The following is a 21002-nucleotide window of genomic DNA, read 5'->3' as shown; positions in this document are numbered from 1 at the left end:
TGGAGTCTAGACTTCTGTCAGGCTTAGGAAAAGATAAAATTTAACAGAGGTTAATTTTATATGAGCATACATAACCATACATCCTCCAACAACATATATCTCTGATCTTATAATCATTATAGGTACTCAAAGAGTGTGTGCTAGCTCACATACCTATAATACACAGAGTCCATCATTCACACAGTTATACTCCATTTTTGGGTAGAACACATTTGGAGGGTTCATGTGGTCCTTATTTATTTTCCAGCCCAGTAATGATACATGTACTAATGTACACATGCACACACGTATAAAGAGAGGAGAGACATTAATAGTAGGCATTTTTAAGACGAATGAAAGAATTAAAATCAGTAAGTTGCTCTTCTAAATGAATTAGCTTTTTATTTATTTTTTATTTAAGATTTGATTTTGGCAAGCTTATGATGTAGCCCTAAAGGAATGGGTACTTTTCAACAAAGTAACAAGACTGTCTCACAGGAGGGTAAACTGCTAATTAGATTGTCACAGTGTTTGTTAACAAATGTCATGGAAGAAATCAGAACAGGTAGATTGGAGTTGGAGAGGCTTTGTAGTCCAAAATACTACGGATAAGGCTTTACTGAATAGCATTTAAGAGATAAAATATACATGTATATCTAGGAGTCTAGGTGACTAGCTTTTACTGTATGCCTGATTGTTAGACCTTGGAAGTTAGATCTGGTGAATCCAAAATGACATAACACATCGCATCCTCAGTTTGGGCAGAAGGCAATCAAGGGAAACAACATGGCCCCAGCCAAGATGTTGACACTTATAGACATGGAGGAGGTTAAAAGAACTTTCGATATTTCATAGAACCTCAGATATTTCATATTTAAGTGTGCTTTGCAATGAAATTACAGGTGTATATGGATGCTGAAAAACCTAAGTGGCTAGGAAGGTTTTATTATTATTATTTTTATATATATATATATATTTGTACATTGATGAATTAAATATGCCTGGGACCATTTTATGGCACTGAGTCTGGCTCACAGCAGATATTTGCTTGTTGAACTCTATTACCCTCCAGACCCAAATGGCTGCATCTGTGGGACACGATCCCTTACCTATACTACTCCTTGTGAATTGCTCTTTTCATTCCCTCATCTGTGTTTTGGACCCTGGTAGCCAGATGCAGAGCACCAGGCCATCATGCTAAGGGGAGCACTCTGTGCTATGGGGGAACCTGTGCTCCAGTGGAAGGCAAAAATGAAAGAAAGGCAAAGAATACCTCTGGCTAGTTTTATAGAGGGGCTGGGGGCTATCCTACTTGCTGAGCAGTTGAAGCTCCAAAGCATAAGAGCTGAGTAGTCATTGCCTTTATGAGAGCTGGAAAGCGTTATGAGTGTTGGATGTTACAAAAGTGATGTTCTCTGTAAAGCTTGTACAGGACAGGAATGATGGGCAGAGCCATAGGTTCATGGATTCACCACCATGTCCAACTCTGATGGCCTCCTGCAACTGCAGACCCCAGGATTCACCCCAGAACCTTGGATTAATGCATTTTAGGAAGATAGATAATATCAGGGATTTATCCTTCATAGTTAGGAAATGTCATTTTATTCTAGGTTGAATATATGTAACTTGTGCTTTCAGCCACAGTCCTGTGCCTCTCTCCCTTAGCAAGCCTGGAAATCTCCCAGAATGAGGAAAAACCTCTCCAAGGAGTATTATCTGTAAGAAAGAAATACGTGCCCTTCATTGTGCCAGATTTGAAGTTATTAAATCCAAATAGATCTCACAGTTGTAGGTACAGTGCAATAAACTTAAATGTGAGCACAGTGATTCATATTATTTGAATATATGACTTTCTTGAGTTTTGTTTTTTAATAGATATTAATGATTGCTATTTTTTTCCCCTCATTGTCTTCTAAGTCCTTTTGGGCATCCAAACTAGGCGTTTCTTGTTGGATGAATTAATATCAAGGAATACCAGTTTCATTTGAATTAAAATAATTTCTTTGCCTTTCTTAAATGCTCCCATTTAAATGGGAATTTCAGAAAGGATACAAGTGACCTGTAATTTAAAACTCTTGATTTGTGAGTGGTTGGATAGAAATAATGGATAGTCTAATACAATGAATGTTCATTAAGTTTAAGCAGGAGGTAAATGCTTTCACTGGTCTAATGTGAAGTACGACATTTACATTTTAGCAAAAATGGCAAAAATAATTTTGTTATGTGCAAGTAGCGGTATAAACAGTAAACTGTGTACTGAAGTCAATTTTAATTAATTTAATCAGTGGCTGAAATAAAGGTTGCTCTTATTGGTCTATTATGGCATAATTAATCATCAGTAATAATTCATTTTACATGGCTTCTTAAGGTTAAGCATTGGCACAGCCATTCATTAAAATTGGGGTGAGAATTAATAGTGTCTAAAGGGTTTGCCACAAAAAAAAAAAGGTGAAATATCTGCAAAGATTTATTAAAGGCTAATGATTGATCTACTTGCCTTTATTTTTTAAACCTGCTCTCAAATATGGGTCATGCAGCTGTAGAAATATATTAGCTGGTGTTTGATCTGTTTGCAGCGGTTAATGGTCTTTGTGCAACCTCTGACACTAGGTAGCATATTTTTCACGGTGTCCTTAAGAAGATCCTCGTCATCACTAAGTGGGGTTTTATGCTTCAGGGTGAGATTCTAGGGGTGAAAAATTCCCACTTACCGTAATCAGAAGTGAGATAGTCTAAAATGTTCATGTTGCTTTAGGTGATGCTGGCCAAAGAACAAGCTGCCTCTTCGCATTGCAGGAATGTACATGAGGAGGGCTGGGAAAAACAAACTTGTAGTCAAGGAATTGTTAATTCTTTCCAGCAGCTTTCGTGGGTGACAGGGCTTTTATTCTCTTATTTATACAGCACCTTGCATAGTGAGATGGCAGCCACAATTTGCAGTGTAATATCCGGGCATTATAATAACAAAATAAGGCAGTAAAGGGAGCAGATTTTGTTTCTTAGAAGGACAATCCATCGCTCCAGTGCAAACTCAACAGGGTCCCCCCAGGAGTAGCTGTGATGGCAAGGAACCCCTTGCCAATGTCACTGGTTTCTGTTTGTCATTATTAAAGAACACATTCTCCTGCATGTGCCTCAACACCTTCTACAGTTAGTGGAGAACAACGTGTGGTTCCCTGCAGTTGGACCAAGAGCTAGCTGCCTGGAGCCAGCTGGTAGAACGGCTGCTTAATCTTCTGGCTACCACACTCTGCCATCATTTGTCAATAAGCTTTGTGATGTTGAACATCAGAGCAGGTAAAAGAACTACATGGTTTCTGTTCCTCAGATAAGAATTCTTCATAAGGGAGTGCAAAATTTTGATGGCAAGCACATTTCTGTGTTTAACCTAAAGCTGTAGTAGCTAACATGTTTTCGGCGAGTCCTTGGCTCATCCTTTTCCTTCTCTTTGTCTCATGGTTTTTCTTTACCAGTTCTCAGCCAGTTCTGTCTTTTGCTTTCAAACTCATTTGATTGTCCTCCTTGTAAGTCCTTGAAATATCTTTTTTATCAGACAGACGACCACTTTCTCATTTGCATTCACCTTTCTCACCGTTCAGAGACACTTATACCACCCACCACCGAATTATTGACCTGTCTCTGACCTCACTGCAATTTTTAGTACTTATACCAGGCAAATTTTAGCTCCATCCCTCAATGGTCCTTCAGGAGCATCACTTTAAGATAGGCAATACCATAGTTTATGTCTGAAATAAATAGGATTTCAAAAGCTCTTAAAGGGAAGGTATAGTTTCACCAAGGCACTGGAAAAGAAATAATTTTCATGCTTTCGGTTAGAGATTTTTTTTTTTCTTGATCATTAAGGTACTTCTCTGCAGTTCCTCTGTCATGTCTGTGTTCTGCTTTCTTTTTGGAGGATGCTCTGTTTTGCCTCTTTCCCAGTCACTGGTCTTTCATCAGTCCTTATGGTATATCCAACAGAATAACATGATTTTTTGTAATTATCAAGCTGTTGGTAATGACCATCAGCTACACCTCATGTCTGCTTGCTCAGTTCTTCCCAGCATCCTCATAGTTGTATTCTAGATATCTAAATTGTCAATGTTTTATCTTTTTAGTCTCTTATTCACTTGTTTGTTTCTGCTAAAGACTTTTGCAGAAAACAGGTTGCTTGGACATTTTTAGAACTTTCTGGAATTCTATTGTTACCTTTCATGGACTTAAAAGTGCTTGTCTAAAGCCTTTGGCTAGTATAAATTAATTCTGAATTTCCATCCCAGTACTTTTTTCCCTGGAAACCCTCTGAATGTCTGTCTGTCATCACCAAGGTCTCTGCTCTGTTGCTGCCTCTTTTCAGTTTGATGTCTGTGAGAGGTCTCTGGTGAAACCAGGTTGCCTGAATTGTTTTTGCGTGTTTGTTTGGGGGAAATAATGATCCCAATCATATTTATGTATATCATATAACTGTCAGATCAGTTTAATAATAGTTATATATGAAAGAGAAGCTTCCAGAGTACTAATACTGCAGTCTATCTTTTTTCTCTATTTTATTTTTTCATTCCAGCCTGCAATTCTCAGGTATTAAGCATTTAGATATGTGCAGCTTTCTTCCAAGGGCTATGTTGTTGTTCAGATTCACAAAGAGTGAGAATTGGCATATTTCAGAAATCTAACCTTGTATTCAGAGAACTCCTCGGAGTACTAACCTCTTACTGAAATCACTCTAGAGAGAAAAAGGATAAAACAACCATTTTTGTTATTCTAGTGGAATAGAATAAATCTTGTTTCTTCCTTTTTATCTTCCAGATTATTTAACATTTTCCAACTCCTTACACGGAACTTGCTATAAATAAATGTCCCTAGGCATTCTATTTACCTCCATTTATTCCTCTTTAAAGTTCTCAATCCATGGTATATTCTTCACATTTCTGTAATTCTTTTCCTTCCATTATGTCCATTTATTTAAGCAAATCCTGTGTATTGCATAACTCCAGTACAGAGCCTTTGCAGATAAAAGCTGTATTTTTTTTTTTTTTTTCAAAAAATCTGTATTTTCTGCTAAATTGACATGAGAAAAAATATTCCCATTACAGACTGAAGTTGGATCCCAGTACTGAGTCTGGGCATTTTATTGAGATCTACCTTTTCCACTTTTTCATCTCTGCTTTTTCAGTACTGCAGCACAGACCTGATCTGAGTTTTGTGAATATTTTTGTGAACAAATCTCTCATTAAGACTCTTTTCTGGAGACTTGGGTCTTTACAGCTGCTTACTCCTGATCCTGCTCACAGTTGTCCTGGAACATCACCCCCTTCCCAACCAGGGTATTTTTGGTTTCCATTGGCCTTTTCAGGAACAAGTCATAGTTGAAACAAACAAGTAAAGCTTTATATGAGACAGCAGCATTCAGGCTTTTGAAGACTTACTCTTTGGCTTTTTTAAACACAAGCTTTTTTTTCTAGCTTTAGGAACTACAAGAAATATAAATATTCAGGCGAATTAAAATATGATCTGGAAATAATGGCTTCAGATTTCTAATCATAGAATCACAGCAGTCTGTGCCACCAGGATGGGCTCTGGAAAGTTCCTCATGTTGTTCCTTGCCCTCTGTGGTCAGCTCTCTATCCCTGGCTGGTTCAGTGGTCAGAAGGTTCCTGCTCTTCGAAGACTTGGTCTTTGTGTCTCCGCCTATTGGATCTTTCAGGGGATTGTATTAACATTTGGTTTATTCCCTGTTTTTTAAGGAAAATTTCAATGTTCCAACAATCTTGCCTCATTTTGCAGTCATCTTCTAGTCCTGTGGTACTTCACTTTGCATGCTCTTTGTGTTATGACTCTGGATTGTCTTTGATCAGAGAAGGCCAAGACACAAGTCCCGAGGAGACTGTCTGACTTCTATTCCACCAAGGCAGTAACTGAGGAAGTATTTTAATAATCAGTCAGGATTCAGTCATTATACCTAATTCCATTTCTGAAATCATCACCTGGAGCCAACTTCATATCTTACAAACAAAATCCTGAGGGCCACATTAGGTTATTTGCTAAAGGTGACACAGGGGATCAATGGCTGGACCAAAACTGAGCCAGACAGCTGCAACTTGTGCCTGTGGATTTCACAATAAAATAAATAGGGAGGAATTATTTAGTTGCTTGAACAGACAGCCATTTAGATGCTGTAAGAGATCAGAGCCATACAGGCAGGGCTGACAAATTGTCACTGGACCTCTAGGAGACCTTCTGCCTTCTGGAACAGCAGCTGAAGTCCAGATGATTTGTCCAAAGTCATCTCAAATAAACTAGATGCCTTTGTGGTACAACTGAACTAGTGGTAGTAATCTTAATTTCATCTTGTTGAAGATAGCATCCTTTTTATTGAACTTGTTAGAAAGGATACGTGTTCTGGAAATGGAAGGTAATCTAGCCAAATTATTACCATATGAAATTTTTACCTGAAGGCAAAATTGCATCACCGTATGTATTCCACACATCATGGCATTACTGATTTTTTTTCATTATTATTATCAAAGCATGGTAATGTTGCTTCCCTTTGCCCAACACTAAGTATTGGTATTAGGTAAGGCTGTGCACTTGGGTTTTTAAATGAATAAAAATGCTGTTGGCAGAGCTTATAGTTTTCAAATAAATTACGTTGCATGTTTGGAAAATTAATTATGAAGAACACAATGTATTAGCGGGTTTCGCTCTGCAAAATGGGGATAATGGAATCAAAATTTAGAAACTACTTTGAAGTCTTCAGGACAAAGGCATGGTGCAACTGTGACGTAGTGTTAATCTTTTATCCTCAAAGTTTTTCATGCCCATGGATAACAGGATATATTTCCTGGGCTGGTCTTTATTCACTGTGTTTATCTATTATGATAAAAAACGTCAACATCATCTCATTAATTTAATTTTTCAAAGGAGCTTTGCAATGAGACTAGCTTCTGAGCTATTAAATTCATAACTGTGTGACAGCAGAAACCAATGAGACCAGACATAGACTAAAGTTGCATGGAATGGGATAATGAATCTTGGGCTTTAGTTACTGGCCAAAGTTGGAGTTGCAGTTCAGCTCAGGTCCCGTTCACATAGCAAAGGGCAATGCATTTAGGCTGGATGCCCCAAAGTCTTACACTGCTGTGCTCTGTTCCCAGTTCTCTTCTATTTCCTTGCATTTTTTTCTGTTGTCCAGGAGTGTCCTCTATACATAACACTATGTATATCGATCAACATATATCATTGTAATAATATGTATATCAATGAATGAGTGAATGTGATTATTGTTTATAAAAAGCATATGTATGAATTAAAAAGTCTTTTATGGTATTCCAGTATGTCGCAAACTTGGTACAGGAGCCTCATTATATTTCTTAAAAGGCATATTCCTACCTGATCTCATAGGCACAAATGTGCCAGATAAGGAATGAATTCAAAAGCAGCGAATGAGCAGGGTTATAGAATACAACATTTTTTCTTCTGAGGAGGCTAAATTCACTTAGTCCAAAGTATCCAGTAAAAACCTAAGCTGAGCAGTTTAAGATTGAATTCTCCCCAACCACAGAATCTAAAATTACAGCCCATTAAATCTTTCCTGCAATATGAATAATTTTAATCAGAGGAGTACTTTTGCATTTGTGATGTGTTTCCAGAGTCAGGACTAGACATTTTTACCAAACTAACAAACAAACAAACAAAAAACTTTCCAGGAATTTCAATTTCTCTTAGTGATGTTACTCTATTGATGGCTAGCTCATCACATGAGTACATATTTTTTCCTAATGAGACTCTCTATTAAAAAGTGGAATTCTTTCTTCCCTTTTTCCTGGATATATATATTTTTAATGTATTACTGTTTATTATCTAATACAGGGCAGAGAAGAACACACGTAATGCAACAACTTTGAGGAATGTCAAAGTAGAGGGTGATAAAATCAAAGAAAATTCTTGCATTTATCACAGCATGAGTGAGGGAAACAAATCTATTGTGGATTTTAGCTCCTCTTATAAATATCATCTAAACAAAAGATGGAGTGTTAACATACACTTGAAGCAAAACTGTATATACTTAGGAACTGTATATACTTAGGAACAAGTAGTAGGCTTTCTTTGAGGAGATGGAAATAAATTTATTTGTAATGAAAAATGACGGACTCTATCTTGTTGTAGCCTTCCATGGCTTGGATCCTAGTCTAGGAAAGAAAATTGAATGATTCATACTGTTTTATGCTATTGAGTGTTTCAGTCCCAGACAGGAAAATGACACATTTCCCACATATATTTTGAAGATATTCAGTGACAGTTTTCAAAGCCACCTGTCTTCTGTGCAATATCTTCATTGTGTGTTCGTATGACCATATTTTTGACCTTCTTTCATTTTTACTTTTTTTTTTTTTTTTTTTTTTTTTTATAACTGTGCAAACCGCTTTTCATGAGATATATTGCATTTTTTTTTGGTATTTGAAAATGTATGAAATAGATTTTTGTTTCCAAGAGCAAAGTTTTTGTTAGAGCAATGGTTATTTTAGCATGCCATTTTACAGAAAGCTCACATATAAACCAGTTATACCTGAACTCTTGACTCCACAGCAGTGTAAGATGCTGTAGAGAATATGAGGTTGCTGCTAGTTATGAGGCTAGTGTTCTGTAATTCCCATTACTTCTTCCATTTTTTATCTTTCATTTTATTACTTAACTTTGTAATTAATGTGTCCTAACTTAAAGCCAGCATTTCTCACTCTAAGACATGCACAACCATTTGTTTTGTTTTATATTCACCCAGTGTAGTGTTTAGTGTCACACAGGCTATATGTTAGAAGCCTGGCATTGCACTTCCATGGTGCCAAGTATAACTGGTTTGTCAGTAAACATAATTTATTGATATGTAAAGGCTCTGTCCATCTAATGTGTTAGCTTAGGGTTAAATTTGAGCTTTTAAATAAGAATTTTGTAAAAGCGGCAGTAAGGTATCTTTCTGCTCCCAACACTAGCTGAAAGATGTTAACTCACTTATATAAAGATAATATAGAAATTGTAGTTAGGTTATAGTCTACTTCATCGACCATGATGAAAAGAAGATAATACGGAAGCCCCGACTCTTTGTGCAGTTTGGAATAGAAAGGCTTTATTAAAGTTAAGTGAACAAAGGAAAAGAGGGGCAATTCACTCATATATTCACAGCATTTAAGGCTGGTAAGGGCTCACTGCATTATTTAATTTGATATCTTTTATATCATAGGTCATTACATTTTATCCATTTACTATTTTATTAAGCGGTATAACTTTTTCCTTTAAGTTTAACAGGTATTTGTCTGAGCATCTCTCCCAGAATGAAATCTGACTTCATTTGAAAGTATCAGGAGATGAGGAATAAACCACTTCCCTTGGTTTATAAGACATAGGTATATAGGAACACTGAATGGTCAAATGGTGTAATTCAGTGGTGTAATGTTTTGTAGCAGATAATCATCTTCAGTATTAAAAATACGTGCCTGCTTGTCCATTTGAATTTCCCTGGTTTCAGCTCCTACCACTGGCTCTTGATGCCTTTTCCTTTCTTGTTCAAAGACCCTCAGTCATTCTCTTCCTGGGAAGATGCTTATATCCTTTAATCAAAAACCTCTAGATTTTCTTTTTGAAAGCTAAACATTTCATGCCTTTTGAGGCTGTCACTGAAATCATTTTTGAGGGTCTAGTTAATGTCAGGATTGATCTCACCAGTGCTCTTCCAACCAACATCATTTTTACTTAGGCATCCCAATGCAGGCACTATTTTTTTTAACATTGCAAAAGAATTCTATATTTACTTGCTTGTCTACTGCCACCCTTGCACTTTCCTCTAAGATTGTTCCCTGTTTGCAGGTATGGTGTGTGTCACTTGTTCCCATAAGTACAATTTTAAATATGACTCTTTTTAACACATTTTTGAATGAATGGGCCCAGCACAGCAAGTGATCACTTTCTCAGACCATCCTATCAGCCTCCTCATCTGAGTTACCAACAGATTTTGGAAGTTGAGACTTTTTATTTCTTTAAAATTACTGATGAAAGCAACAGGCTTTGTACCAGTCCCTGCAGAGCACAGATAAAAATGCTCCAATTCAACGCGCGTTCCCTTTAGACAATTTTTTTAGAACTGTCATTTAGACAATTCTTAATCCATTTAACACGTGCACTATTGATATTGTATGGTGCTAATTTTTTAATCAGACTGTCATGAAGTAATAAGTCAAATGCATTAATAAAGTCTAAGTCTATTACATCCATGCTATTACATTCCACATTTATTACAACTAGACTTGTAATTTCATCAGAGAATGAAATCAAGTTTGGCTGACAAGACCTATATTCCATGCAACCATGTTGACTGGCATTAATTATATGCCTATCTTCAACATTTTCTCTTCAGTTGAATGTCATATGAGATGTTCTGTTCTATTGTCCAGGAAAAATGTCAGACTAATCCTTAAAGCAATGCTGCTCATCCAGTTCATTGATCTCTGCTGTGCAATACAACTCAACCAGGGATAACCTGTATCACACATCGCAACCAGATTGCCGTAGAAATCAGGTGTCCCTCCCAACACACATGGTAAAGAAAGCTTTCCACTGACATCTGTGAGAAATCACTGGAATATTTTTTGAAGATGAGGTTCCTTTTGAATGAAATTAAATCCGAATACACTCTCCTGGAGCACACCCATGGCCGTCAGTACCTGCAGGGAGGTGCGGAGAGGCCGGAGCCGGGCTCTGCTCAGCGGTGCCCAGGGCCAGGCCCAGAGGCCTCGGGCCCAGCCTAAAGCCCCAGTGGCTCCCCCTGCCCCTCAGGCAGCACTGCTGGGCCCAGGGGTGCCGGAGCCCTGGCACAGGCTGCCCCGAGAGGGGCCGGGGGCTGCTCCTGGGAGAGCTCCCCAAGCCCAGAGCTGTGGGGCTGGGCACCCTGCTGGGGCAGAAGGGGACAGGGGCACCCAAAGGTGCCCCCAGCTGCAGCCATCCTGGGAGCCTGCAGTTCTGTAACAAAGTGCCGGTAACAGTGGTTTTGCTGCTGACAGGGCTCACTTATTCACTTTCACCAATTTTCACTGTGGCCTTTATTCTCTTTATTTTGATAGCACAGAGTAAAAAACTCGGTAACTGTGATAGTCACCAGAAATACATTTCACAGTAGACTCATTGTTCCATTAGCAAATTTTTTCTTCTTAAGTTTTCATTTACTGTGTCATTCATCTGCCCAATCCTTAAACAAATAGATAAACTTTTAGAAAATTGTCTCTTTAGATGTACGTATCGCTTTGTAGCTGTAGTATGTGCTACCTTCTGCAGGCATTAGAAGTTGCCTTGGCTCTTGAGATCTTTTTCAAGCAAGAAGTTTCTAGCAGTTAAACCCAAGTTTATTTAGATTAACAACTGCAGAGTTGGCCCATGGTCGTAAACTGGTTTCTTGCTGTATAGGACTGACATATATTTTAGCACAGCTGTATAAAACAGTGTGGATCACACTGAGAAAGTAAAGCATTATGTTTTGTAAAGCAGTGAATCAGAAACTCACAGTGGATAACGAGCCAAACATAATCTCTTATTTCAATGCCGACAAAGTCATTAGTGTTTTGGGAAACATAAAGAAGGTGAAAAAACAGTAGCCACATGTTAGTGCCATTTTATACCTGATATATTTTATTGTTATCTTCCAAACAATAGGAAAATCACCCCAAAAACTGAATAGTGGCCAGGAAATGATGAGTTGCAGAAGGAACATACAGGGGCTGGCTGCTTACCATCTCTTCACGCTGAACAACCAGGGGTTTTTCAGATTACTAAATACAAGCCTGCTCCAGAGAAATTCCCTGGTCTGTGTTAGCTGGGAAGTCAAATAATATTGGCATAAAGGACTCTTCTTCTCTTGAAAAACCTGTTGGTGTGTGGTTATTTCTATTCTTTTCACCTTCGTTACTTTGAAGGTAAAAAAGTAAAAGTTAAAAAAAAAGAAAAGATATAAAGATCCCCAGGCTGTGGGTTCTCGGTGTGTCTAATCTGTTTGTTTATTTAACACACTTCTATTTTACAGAGAAGCTGGAGATGTTATTAGCGATATCTACAAAATAAAAATTCCCAGGGTGGTTTGGAGAAGCAGGTGCTCAAAAGGCCTATTACTTTTTCATGTAATACTTTGCATATTCACTAGGGCCTAGGCTTTAGCTAGCACAAATAGTTTCAGCTCCAAAATCGATAAGCTCTGGAATGTGCGTCAGCTGAAAATCTGCTGCCCGTTCCTTTCAGTTATGTTTAGACATTTACATTTGTGTCAGAAAATATGAAGCCGATGAAGAGTGTGTTGCACAAAAAGGGAAAACTATAGACAAGAGCACAAGCTGAAAGTCTAGTTCTTAGCTTTAGCATTTGGGCTGCAATCACCTCGAGGCCAAAGTGCTCGAGCCATAAAGGTGCTGCCTACAGAATATAGGGACTGAGGGGCATGGGCTGCCCACAGACATATGTCCAAGCAGTGGTTCATCCCAGCTGCTCGCTGGGGATTTTTCATGGCCAGAATTCTGGTCTGAGGATTGAGTTAGCCAGCACTGGGCTGGTATCATGCTAACCATTTAGCAGTGTGGGTGAAGAAATCCCAGCACCTGTGCTTGTGCCTTGGTGGGATTTATTGTTATGGAGCCATGGTGGAGTTGGCAGCAACCAGCTGGGTACCTGGATTGCCTGTTTTATGTGGGAAGAGATGGATGCTTCAAAATGGGTGGCACATCAGCTATTGCTTGTAGGAAAGCATTTAGAAACCTCTCTAGGAGCCTGGTAGCTTTGCCCTTTGCCAAGCTTTGGTGCCTCCTGCTTTTCAGGATTTCAAACCCTGTAGAGCATCTCCTGGATTTAGGCCCCTTATTTCACTGGTTTAAGAGACACAAGCCCTTTTTATTAAATAAGTGGTACACGAGGGAATAGTTTAGGCATTGGTTGAACTTTCTAACCTAATTCAGCCAGGGCTGGACTAGCTGGAGAGGCACATGTGCCACGTGGCAGCGCCATAGCAGCTGGGTGGCTGGGTATTCACAGGTGAAGTGCTCCGCAGCCAGCCCTTTGAAGTTGTTCCACTTTGCAGGAAATAATTAAATGCTTACTGGATGCAGCAACTTGAAAAGAATGAGTTCGCCTCTATAATCCGTTGGCTTGGGCACTCACCTGGGAGATGATTAAGAAGGTGAAAATCTAAACACTATTAGGAAGAAAAAAATTGAAAAGAAGCACCGATGTGTCACTCAGATGTCTTTTTTGCACTGCTCTTTACAGGAACGTTTTTGCCAGAGTTTGAATCCCCACTGAAAGAGCTCACTGTAGCTAATCCTCTGAGAGTGGCTATGTTTTCTAAGTGGGAAATGGATATAGGATAAACAGACAATCTGCTGTTGGCACACAGCCCTCTCTGCTATGGTGTAATAAAGTCTTATCATCTGCAGCGAGGTTCTTCTATGGCTAAGCTCCTTCTAAAGCTGAAGGAGAACTCAGCACCATAACTGGAAATCCGATAATGGCACCTATAAATAAAGGATTTATATTTGCCCATTTAACAGCAAATTAAATTATAGTGAGTGATTCAATAAATTATTGAAAAAACATGGTTCAAAGTTTGAGCTTTTTTGAGAGGAGGCTTCTAGAAATATTCATACTTGTTAAAACTTTTGGAACTTAAAATGAAGCATGCTTTTACTGTGGAATATTAAAAATCAGCTAATTAAAACCAATAGGTGATCTGAGGACACCATGACTCTGACTTAATATAAATGAACGTTTCATGATAAATTCTGAGAGCTGAATATTACTGAGAGAATAGCATCCATCACTGATCAGTTTAAATTGTCTCAGCTGTTCAGTGTTAGCTGGTTCAATTTCTTGTTGAAAAACGTACAGCTTTTTTGAGACTAAGTGGGTTTATTGTTTTTCTTTGATTACTGCCTCTCCATTTTAAGAAATCTTACAAAGAAGATTTGATTAGAATTTTATTTTATTTTATTTTACAATACAGAGGAGTGGTTAGATCTTTTCATCTCTGCTCTGTTCTTTTGGTGCTGCAGTGTACCAAATGTGTGAAATCCAAACTAAAATGTGATCATTCTGTTTTTGTAGTCAAACTTAAGCCTAATGCAAAAAGTGAACTAAGAAGGCAAAGAGGGAGAGCCCAATGTTGGTTTATTTTTGTCACTTTTGCTGCAGCTGAGTTGTGTTCAGCACCAGTGGGCTGCCAGTTTCCATGTGCTGCTTAGGGTAATGTTGGGCTATCTGTTGATTCCTTCTTGTAAAGCACATTGTACCTGCAGAGAGATTGTGCCTTTTCTTTTCGTCTGTCCCCAATACTATTTTCTATCCATGCTTCTTCCAGGAAAGCTTGTGGTTAATCTGTCCCACATGAAGCCTTTTACCTCTCCGTTTGCTCACGTGTACCCAGTTGATTGGTATGGTTTCGACTAAAATTGTTGGGAAGTAGGAGTGCTCACCACAAATGACAAAGATTGTTCTTAATAGAAATAGCCATGCCATATTCTGAAAGAAAATCCACTAGGTAGTGGAAAAGCTTTGAGGAAAATTAAAGGTGGATCTGATAAGACTAGCAGGTATTAGCTCCTTGCTTTTCCTCCGAGAACGAATATTGATTTTAAATATGCTCTAGGTTCTAACAGTCTGTTAGCCACACATCTGAGGATTTTTTTTTTCTTGAGGTCAGGCTATAGTTCTTGGAGCAGCACTGTTATTTCCTTATTCAGAGGAAAAGAAGAAAGCTGATTCTTTGAACTTCTGGATTAGTCAGAGCAGACAGTGTTGACAAGATGTAATTGCTGCTTCAACTGAGAGGAAAGGTAATGCCTCTGTTGTTTTGAAGTTCTTGAAGAAACTCTCTTGTGATCTAAAGCTACTCATCTTAGACAAGCAATTTGCTCCTGAGTGGTAAGAACCTTTCATAAGGTTCACATTGGCTTAAAAAAAAATGAAGTCAGAAGCCACTCCTTAATCTCTTTTTAGTTACAGAAAGTAGGTTTGCCAAAGCTGGACAAACCACTGTCCATTTGCTCTCCTGCTTTATCTCAAGCAACAACAAAATTCCCAACCTGGTCTTCATCTAAGGCAAAATACATTATTTCCCCTGGTAATCTATAACCAGAACCACAGTCTACTTCAAACCATGGAATCTGTAATAAGTTCCTTCCCTGACCTATACTGGCCATCAGTTCACACTATAATATAGAAAGATCATTTCACTTTATTATCAAGCGAATTACCTATCACTTTTACTGTTATTCTACTAAATGTATGATCCCTTTCTGTTAACCTGCCATCCAAATTTGCCTTCAGATGATGAGTTGCTAACATTGTCTTCAATAGGTATGTGAAAGAGGAATTGGGCCATTGTTTGCCTGGACATTATCCTGGTGGACACGGTGACATGGCTTTAGCTACAGGTTACATATAACTCACCTGTTTTTGCCTTTCAATCTCACTCAGCCTATTTTTGTTGTGTTGTGAAGCACACTAGGTAGAAAGCAATATGATTTTGTCAAAATTTTCTTTACAGGTATCCCAGATGTCTCCCCTTTTACTCCTCTGTGTTCTAGGCTAAATTTAATCCTACTCTTTTAAATCACTTTTGATTGCCAGCCCACCCCTCTGGGCCTCATTTAAGTTTTCTTCATTTCATCTGGCCCAATTAACTGATAAAATGCTGTCATACTTTTCCCTGATACATCTCTTTAATATGTCCTAGCATCCTTTTTATTTCTTTCCACTATTTTTTTTTCCAAATTTCTCTTGGTACCAAATCGGTATTTTCACTGAACACTCTTAGTTACTCATAGACTCCGATTTTTCTTACATGGTGACAGCTAATTCTGAACCCATCAGTGGGCTAGATTCAGCTGGTTGTTGCACTGCATGAAATTCCAGACAGTTCTATTGAAGTCAGTTGAGTAAAACCAAAATTTATGCCAGTGTAAATGAAACCAAAACCTGGCATAGTTTGAGCAAGTAGTCTATTATATCCCCACCAAAAAGCAAATCTCACTGTCCAGTTTACTTTTGTTGAATATTTCCTGGTTATGATTTAAATGGAGAATAGGATATATATTTTCTTCCCACTCGTGGAGTTATTACGACACCCGAAAATGCCTACATTTATAAACTCTTCATGTGTGCTTTTGTAGCACTTGGTACCGTGGACTCACCATGCGATGTCTGAGTACTCATCAATCTAACTTAATTATAACTGAAGAAAATTATGTGGCCAGATCCTTTATATTTTATGAAGCTGGATCTTTTAATAATATTATGTGTTTAGACAGATAAAGAATGAAAGAATCTGAGCCATAAGGCAACTGAAAAATAGGAATAATGTATTCGAATGTGATCTAATATGTGATGATCTTGCTTGAACTCATCTGCTGTCATAAAGTTCAGTCAGGCTCTTTAACTCTTTTCAAAGCCTGCTGGTATCAGTAGGTTGGATGATGTGAAAGTTCTGATTTTTCTGTGTGTGATCTTGTGTAAACACACTCTTGAAATTTGTTTTTATAAACAATTATTTTATCCATATCTCAGCTCATGGCAAGAGAAGCCCAGTTTCGTACGATAAAGACAATGTAGATGTATAAGTTATAGATGTATATGTATAATTATGTATAATGGTTGAAGATGTAGATATATAATTCTTATTTTAATGTTCCATTTAGAATAGTTAATAATATTTAAAAAGTTTTCAGGTACAAATATTTAAGAACTATTCTTTTTTTTTTTTTCCTGAAAGTGACAAAACGATGGCCTTGTCCAAACTTGCAGATGTCTTAAGAGCTGACATATATATAAAACATTCTGTAAAGAGGCTTAAATGCAAATGATGGTAAATCAAAACGTGTTTAAAAAATAAAAAGGGAAACAAATAATTGTGCTTTGGATCTCAGTATAAAAAACTGGGCATGCACTAGCTAATTCTTGCTAATAACATCTGATTTTATTTTGTCTTTTAAGGTAAAACTGGTCACACAGAGGCTGTACGAGTAGTATATCAGCCAGAAAACATCAGCTTTGAGAAACTGCTCAAGGTCTTCTGGGAGAATCATGACCCGACACAAGGTAGAGTGATGAGTGAGCCAGTATTTAATTATCTTACTAATTACAGCTGGGATAATTAGTGTTTGAGCTGCATGGAAGAGATGAACCTTGAAATCACACTGGAGCTCAAGAATATGATTGCAGACATTTATTGACAGAGAAAGAGAGGAAGAGAGAGAATGAGAGTACAGAAACTCACAATACCCCTCCTCCTTTACAGCTGTCTGTGCTGGGAAAATTCCCACAGAGAGGCACAGTAGACAATAGAATTTTTTTTTTCAGCTTTGATTATGACAATTTCTTCTGTAATACTATCTTTTGTCTCTTAAATTAAAGCATATTTCTTTGCAGCTTCAGAGCTGGCCATTTTATCTGTGCTGAGGACCTTTATCCTTCATAAAATTTTTTGTTTGTTTGTTATATTTTCCAGTGGCAATGACTATCTTTTATGTTTAGAAAAAAGAAAAAAAATAATAAAAAAGATGTAAGTGGTGGTGTGTTGAGGCACCAGCAGAGCATCCTAGCTATTTGCCTTATTCAAACCTTTTGATTTAATTTATCTTTCTTGGAAGAGGTTTTGTGATGACATTATACACATCTGTGCAAACATAAATGGGAAACTGTGTTGAGAAAACATTTTACATGTTTATATAGTTTCAATAAACATCATGCTTTCTAGCATTTTCCAGAAATATTACACACAGTAACTCATTTCAATATTTTAACAGCTATCATAATTATGCCACTTGTTACCACATCTGGGAACAAAAAATGCAGATGATACCTACAAAATACAATACCATCCGGGGAAGCAGTACCTCTGAGAAGGATCCAGGGGCTATTGTAGATAAATGTCTTCCACTGAGCCCAGAGTGCAGCAGAAAGACAAAAAATGGCTATTGCATCTCCTGCCTATATGAACAGTGAAGCCTTAGTCAGGGGGAAAATGTTTCCTGGGGGCAGTCAGTAAAATCTCAGACCATTTTTTTTCTGTGTTGACATACTAAGAATTATATAGAGATACTGCTGGGTATTCAAATAAAGGACATAAAAAGGACGTAGAGCCTAAAATACTGGCCTGGTGCTGTGAATAAATGTATTCAACTCATTGAGATATCACACTTGATGTCTCATAGTGCGGTTGACAATCCAGCCACTGGCGAGCCAGGACAAGATTCAGTAGCTGGAACTGGAAGTTTCAGAGTTTCGGAATGGCAAAATAGTTTTGCAGATAGCAGTGTAATTAAGCATTGGAGTCTTTTTCTATCACCATCATTTTGAGCCTTTAAGATGAGGCCATTTATCATCTTACAAAAGGTGTTTGATTCAATTCATGAGAAGAAATTCTGTGTATGTGTGTGAAGAGTGATGGCCTGTACTGGGATCTGTTGGTTTATGCTCCTCCCTGATCAAACCCTTCCTTTTTACTTGTATCAGAACAATTTGCCTGCACCATCCTTGAAACTCTCGCAGCTCTGCTTTGAGCTTGCATGATGTGTCCATCATGCTTCAGGACCTTTGTGGTTTGCTTCTAGGGATCAGGAGGGAAGTTTTACCCCATCCTACCACTGGTTGTTTTTTGGTCTTTTTTTGGTCTTTTTTGCTGTTGTTGTTCTTTTCTTCTTTAGATTGTCAGGGATTGGCCATAACCAGATGCTGGCATCTTAGTAATGGGCTGCTTGTTTTGAAGCAGCACAGAGAATCCTTTTTCTAGGTAATTAGTCCATGTGTCTTGTTCACATGCTGGGATTCATCCCCGTTGCCAGAGCTGGGAGCTAACAACCAGGACTATAACAACCAGCACTATGAGGAATGGATTTCTGCTGAAATGATTTGGGAAACTACCATTCTCTGTCATTTTTGTAGTCTTGGCTTTGACAGCATATGGTTAGTCTCTGCCTGTGGCACACATGCAGTAGGTTGGTCTCTAAAGGACTTCAGTGCTTTGGGTTGATTGAAGTACTTGTGCTGGACTTAATGGTATGTGGGCGAGGTGTTACACATAGGTTAGACCAGATGAACTTGTAATTCCTTCTGGCTTTAAACAAAGTAATATGATGAGATTTTATCTTTGTATTCACTTTGAATCCTCACATAACTGAGGTTCTAAACAGTTCCAGTCCGTGCTTTCAGAAGAAGGTTGGATGCTGGCAGATGTATGATTCACTTCTTGATTTCTGGCAACTGGGGAAACATCACCTAATTAGCCTGGGCACAGAGCCACACTAATGTGGCTGTATTCCTTCTGGGATGTAAGCTAATATCTGCACATGACACTGTGCTGTGTAGATAACCCAAGTCATTCACAGCTACCTCAGGCATCTATGTGGCACTGCACTGCTTGGTCTAAACATGGCTAAGCCTTTATCTAAGCTTGGTTCAGTAGAATTTCAACATGGTTCTTCAGTAATAACTTGCAAAAAGTGAGAACATTACTTTCTGCACAGAGATGTTGGCAGTCACTGAAGCTTTGGTGTCCTCCAGACTTGGCAGATTGCTTTACCTAAGCATATTTACGGTTGCTTAATCCTAAACTCTCTTCAAGGCCTTTGTAAACTTCTTTATGTCTCTACAACCTTTCTTCATTTGAGAAAAAAACAAACCACAAGGTCCCGATTTCAAGTTTCTTTGTTCTATAAGATAGGGATGCTATGCTGATACATGTTTTTCAAGTTTGAGCAGTTAGCGGTAGATCGATAAGGTGGAACTGTTTCTTCACCTTGATTTGTACCTACTCCCTGCTTTTATCTTGCTATGGGAAATGTGGTTTTATGTAAAGATACTGAAAGTGAAAATTATCTCCCTGACCTAAGATATTTTTTTCTTTCCTTAAATTCAGCTGTGTGCAAAGTCTTATTTAGCCAGCCTAACATGAATGCAGCTCAGTCTGTCAAAGAGAAGGTTTTTACTAAGCAGTTAAATTAGGGAGATTTCTTATTCATGAAATTCAGCACACTCTTTAGATGAATCCAATGTCTCATACAGCCAGCAAATGTTGGACTTTTTGAGAACAGTGCTCACTCAAAAATATAAAAGCTTTGTCTGTGGCACTGCCTTATCTTTCCCCCAGAAGTCAGGTTAATGCCATCTAAGCCCTCCTACCCCCTGCAGAGACAATGGACTTGTCTAATTGTTATAATGTCATTAAACATAAAATATGGAAATATTCATATGTGTTGTTTCAGATTCTGTTGCAATTAAAGACCTTTCAAATATCAATCTAGGTGGTACCAAGTTGCTAAGGAGTACAGACTGGCAGTCCACTCATTATTGTAAGAGCACATTAATATTCAAAAGTTCCTGCTTTCCAAACAGTTGGACCTCCTGCCTTCAAGATGAGGCTGACATCTCACTGGGATTCAAAGTTTCTCTGGGAGGCAGCCTGGCTCTTGTTTCATGAAGCTCTTGAGTCTGAGTATTATACAGAAGTCTACTGAAAAGCAGGAACCTTTGATCAAGTCAAACAGTCTATGAGTTGAAAGAGATTCTCCCAGATGAGCATCTCCTAAGTGTGGGGCCCTGATAAAGTCCTCCTTGACTATTAATTTAGGCTGTATTTTATAATTCATTACATTTGGGATCCTGAAAAAGCAACAAACAAACCCCTGACTTCTGCCAAGTGACATATGGTTGTCATCTCTGTTCAGCCTCTAATGCACAGACCAGAATTCCTTCTCTCCTAGGAATAATCTTATCTATAAGAGGATTGCTCTGTGCAGCTCTAGAAGTGCTTGAGGTGGTTGCTTCTTTGTGACTGATAGTGAAAAAGAGAATGAATGTGTTGTTCTGAAAATACTGCAAAAGAATTTTATGTCTCTTCGCTTTGTGCACCATATAGACTTGTAAGGTTTAGAGAGGTGTAGGGCAGAATCTGTATTGCCCTGTTTTTGCACTAAAAGAGCCAATCTCAGAGCCTTTCAGATTTTTAA

General features: G+C 38.2%; 1 protein-coding gene across 4 annotated transcripts in view; it reads left to right on the top strand.

Moving 5' to 3' along the window:
- Nucleotides 1–21002, top strand: part of MSRA (methionine sulfoxide reductase A) — a 268150-nt gene that overhangs the window by 146025 nt on the left and 101123 nt on the right. For all 4 annotated transcript variants that reach the window (XM_068678909.1, XM_068678908.1, XM_068678910.1 and 1 more), the window contains one exon: nucleotides 16990–17094. In XM_068678909.1, the coding sequence (XP_068535010.1) occupies nucleotides 16990–17094 (105 nt within the window). The remainder of the gene's footprint in view (nucleotides 1–16989; nucleotides 17095–21002) is intronic.

Source organism: Anas acuta, chromosome 3, assembly GCF_963932015.1.
Source record: "Anas acuta chromosome 3, bAnaAcu1.1, whole genome shotgun sequence".
Lineage (NCBI taxonomy): Eukaryota > Metazoa > Chordata > Aves > Anseriformes > Anatidae > Anas > Anas acuta.
The sequence above is the reverse complement of the archived record's forward strand: the minus strand, read 5'-3'. Positions and strand labels throughout refer to the sequence as shown.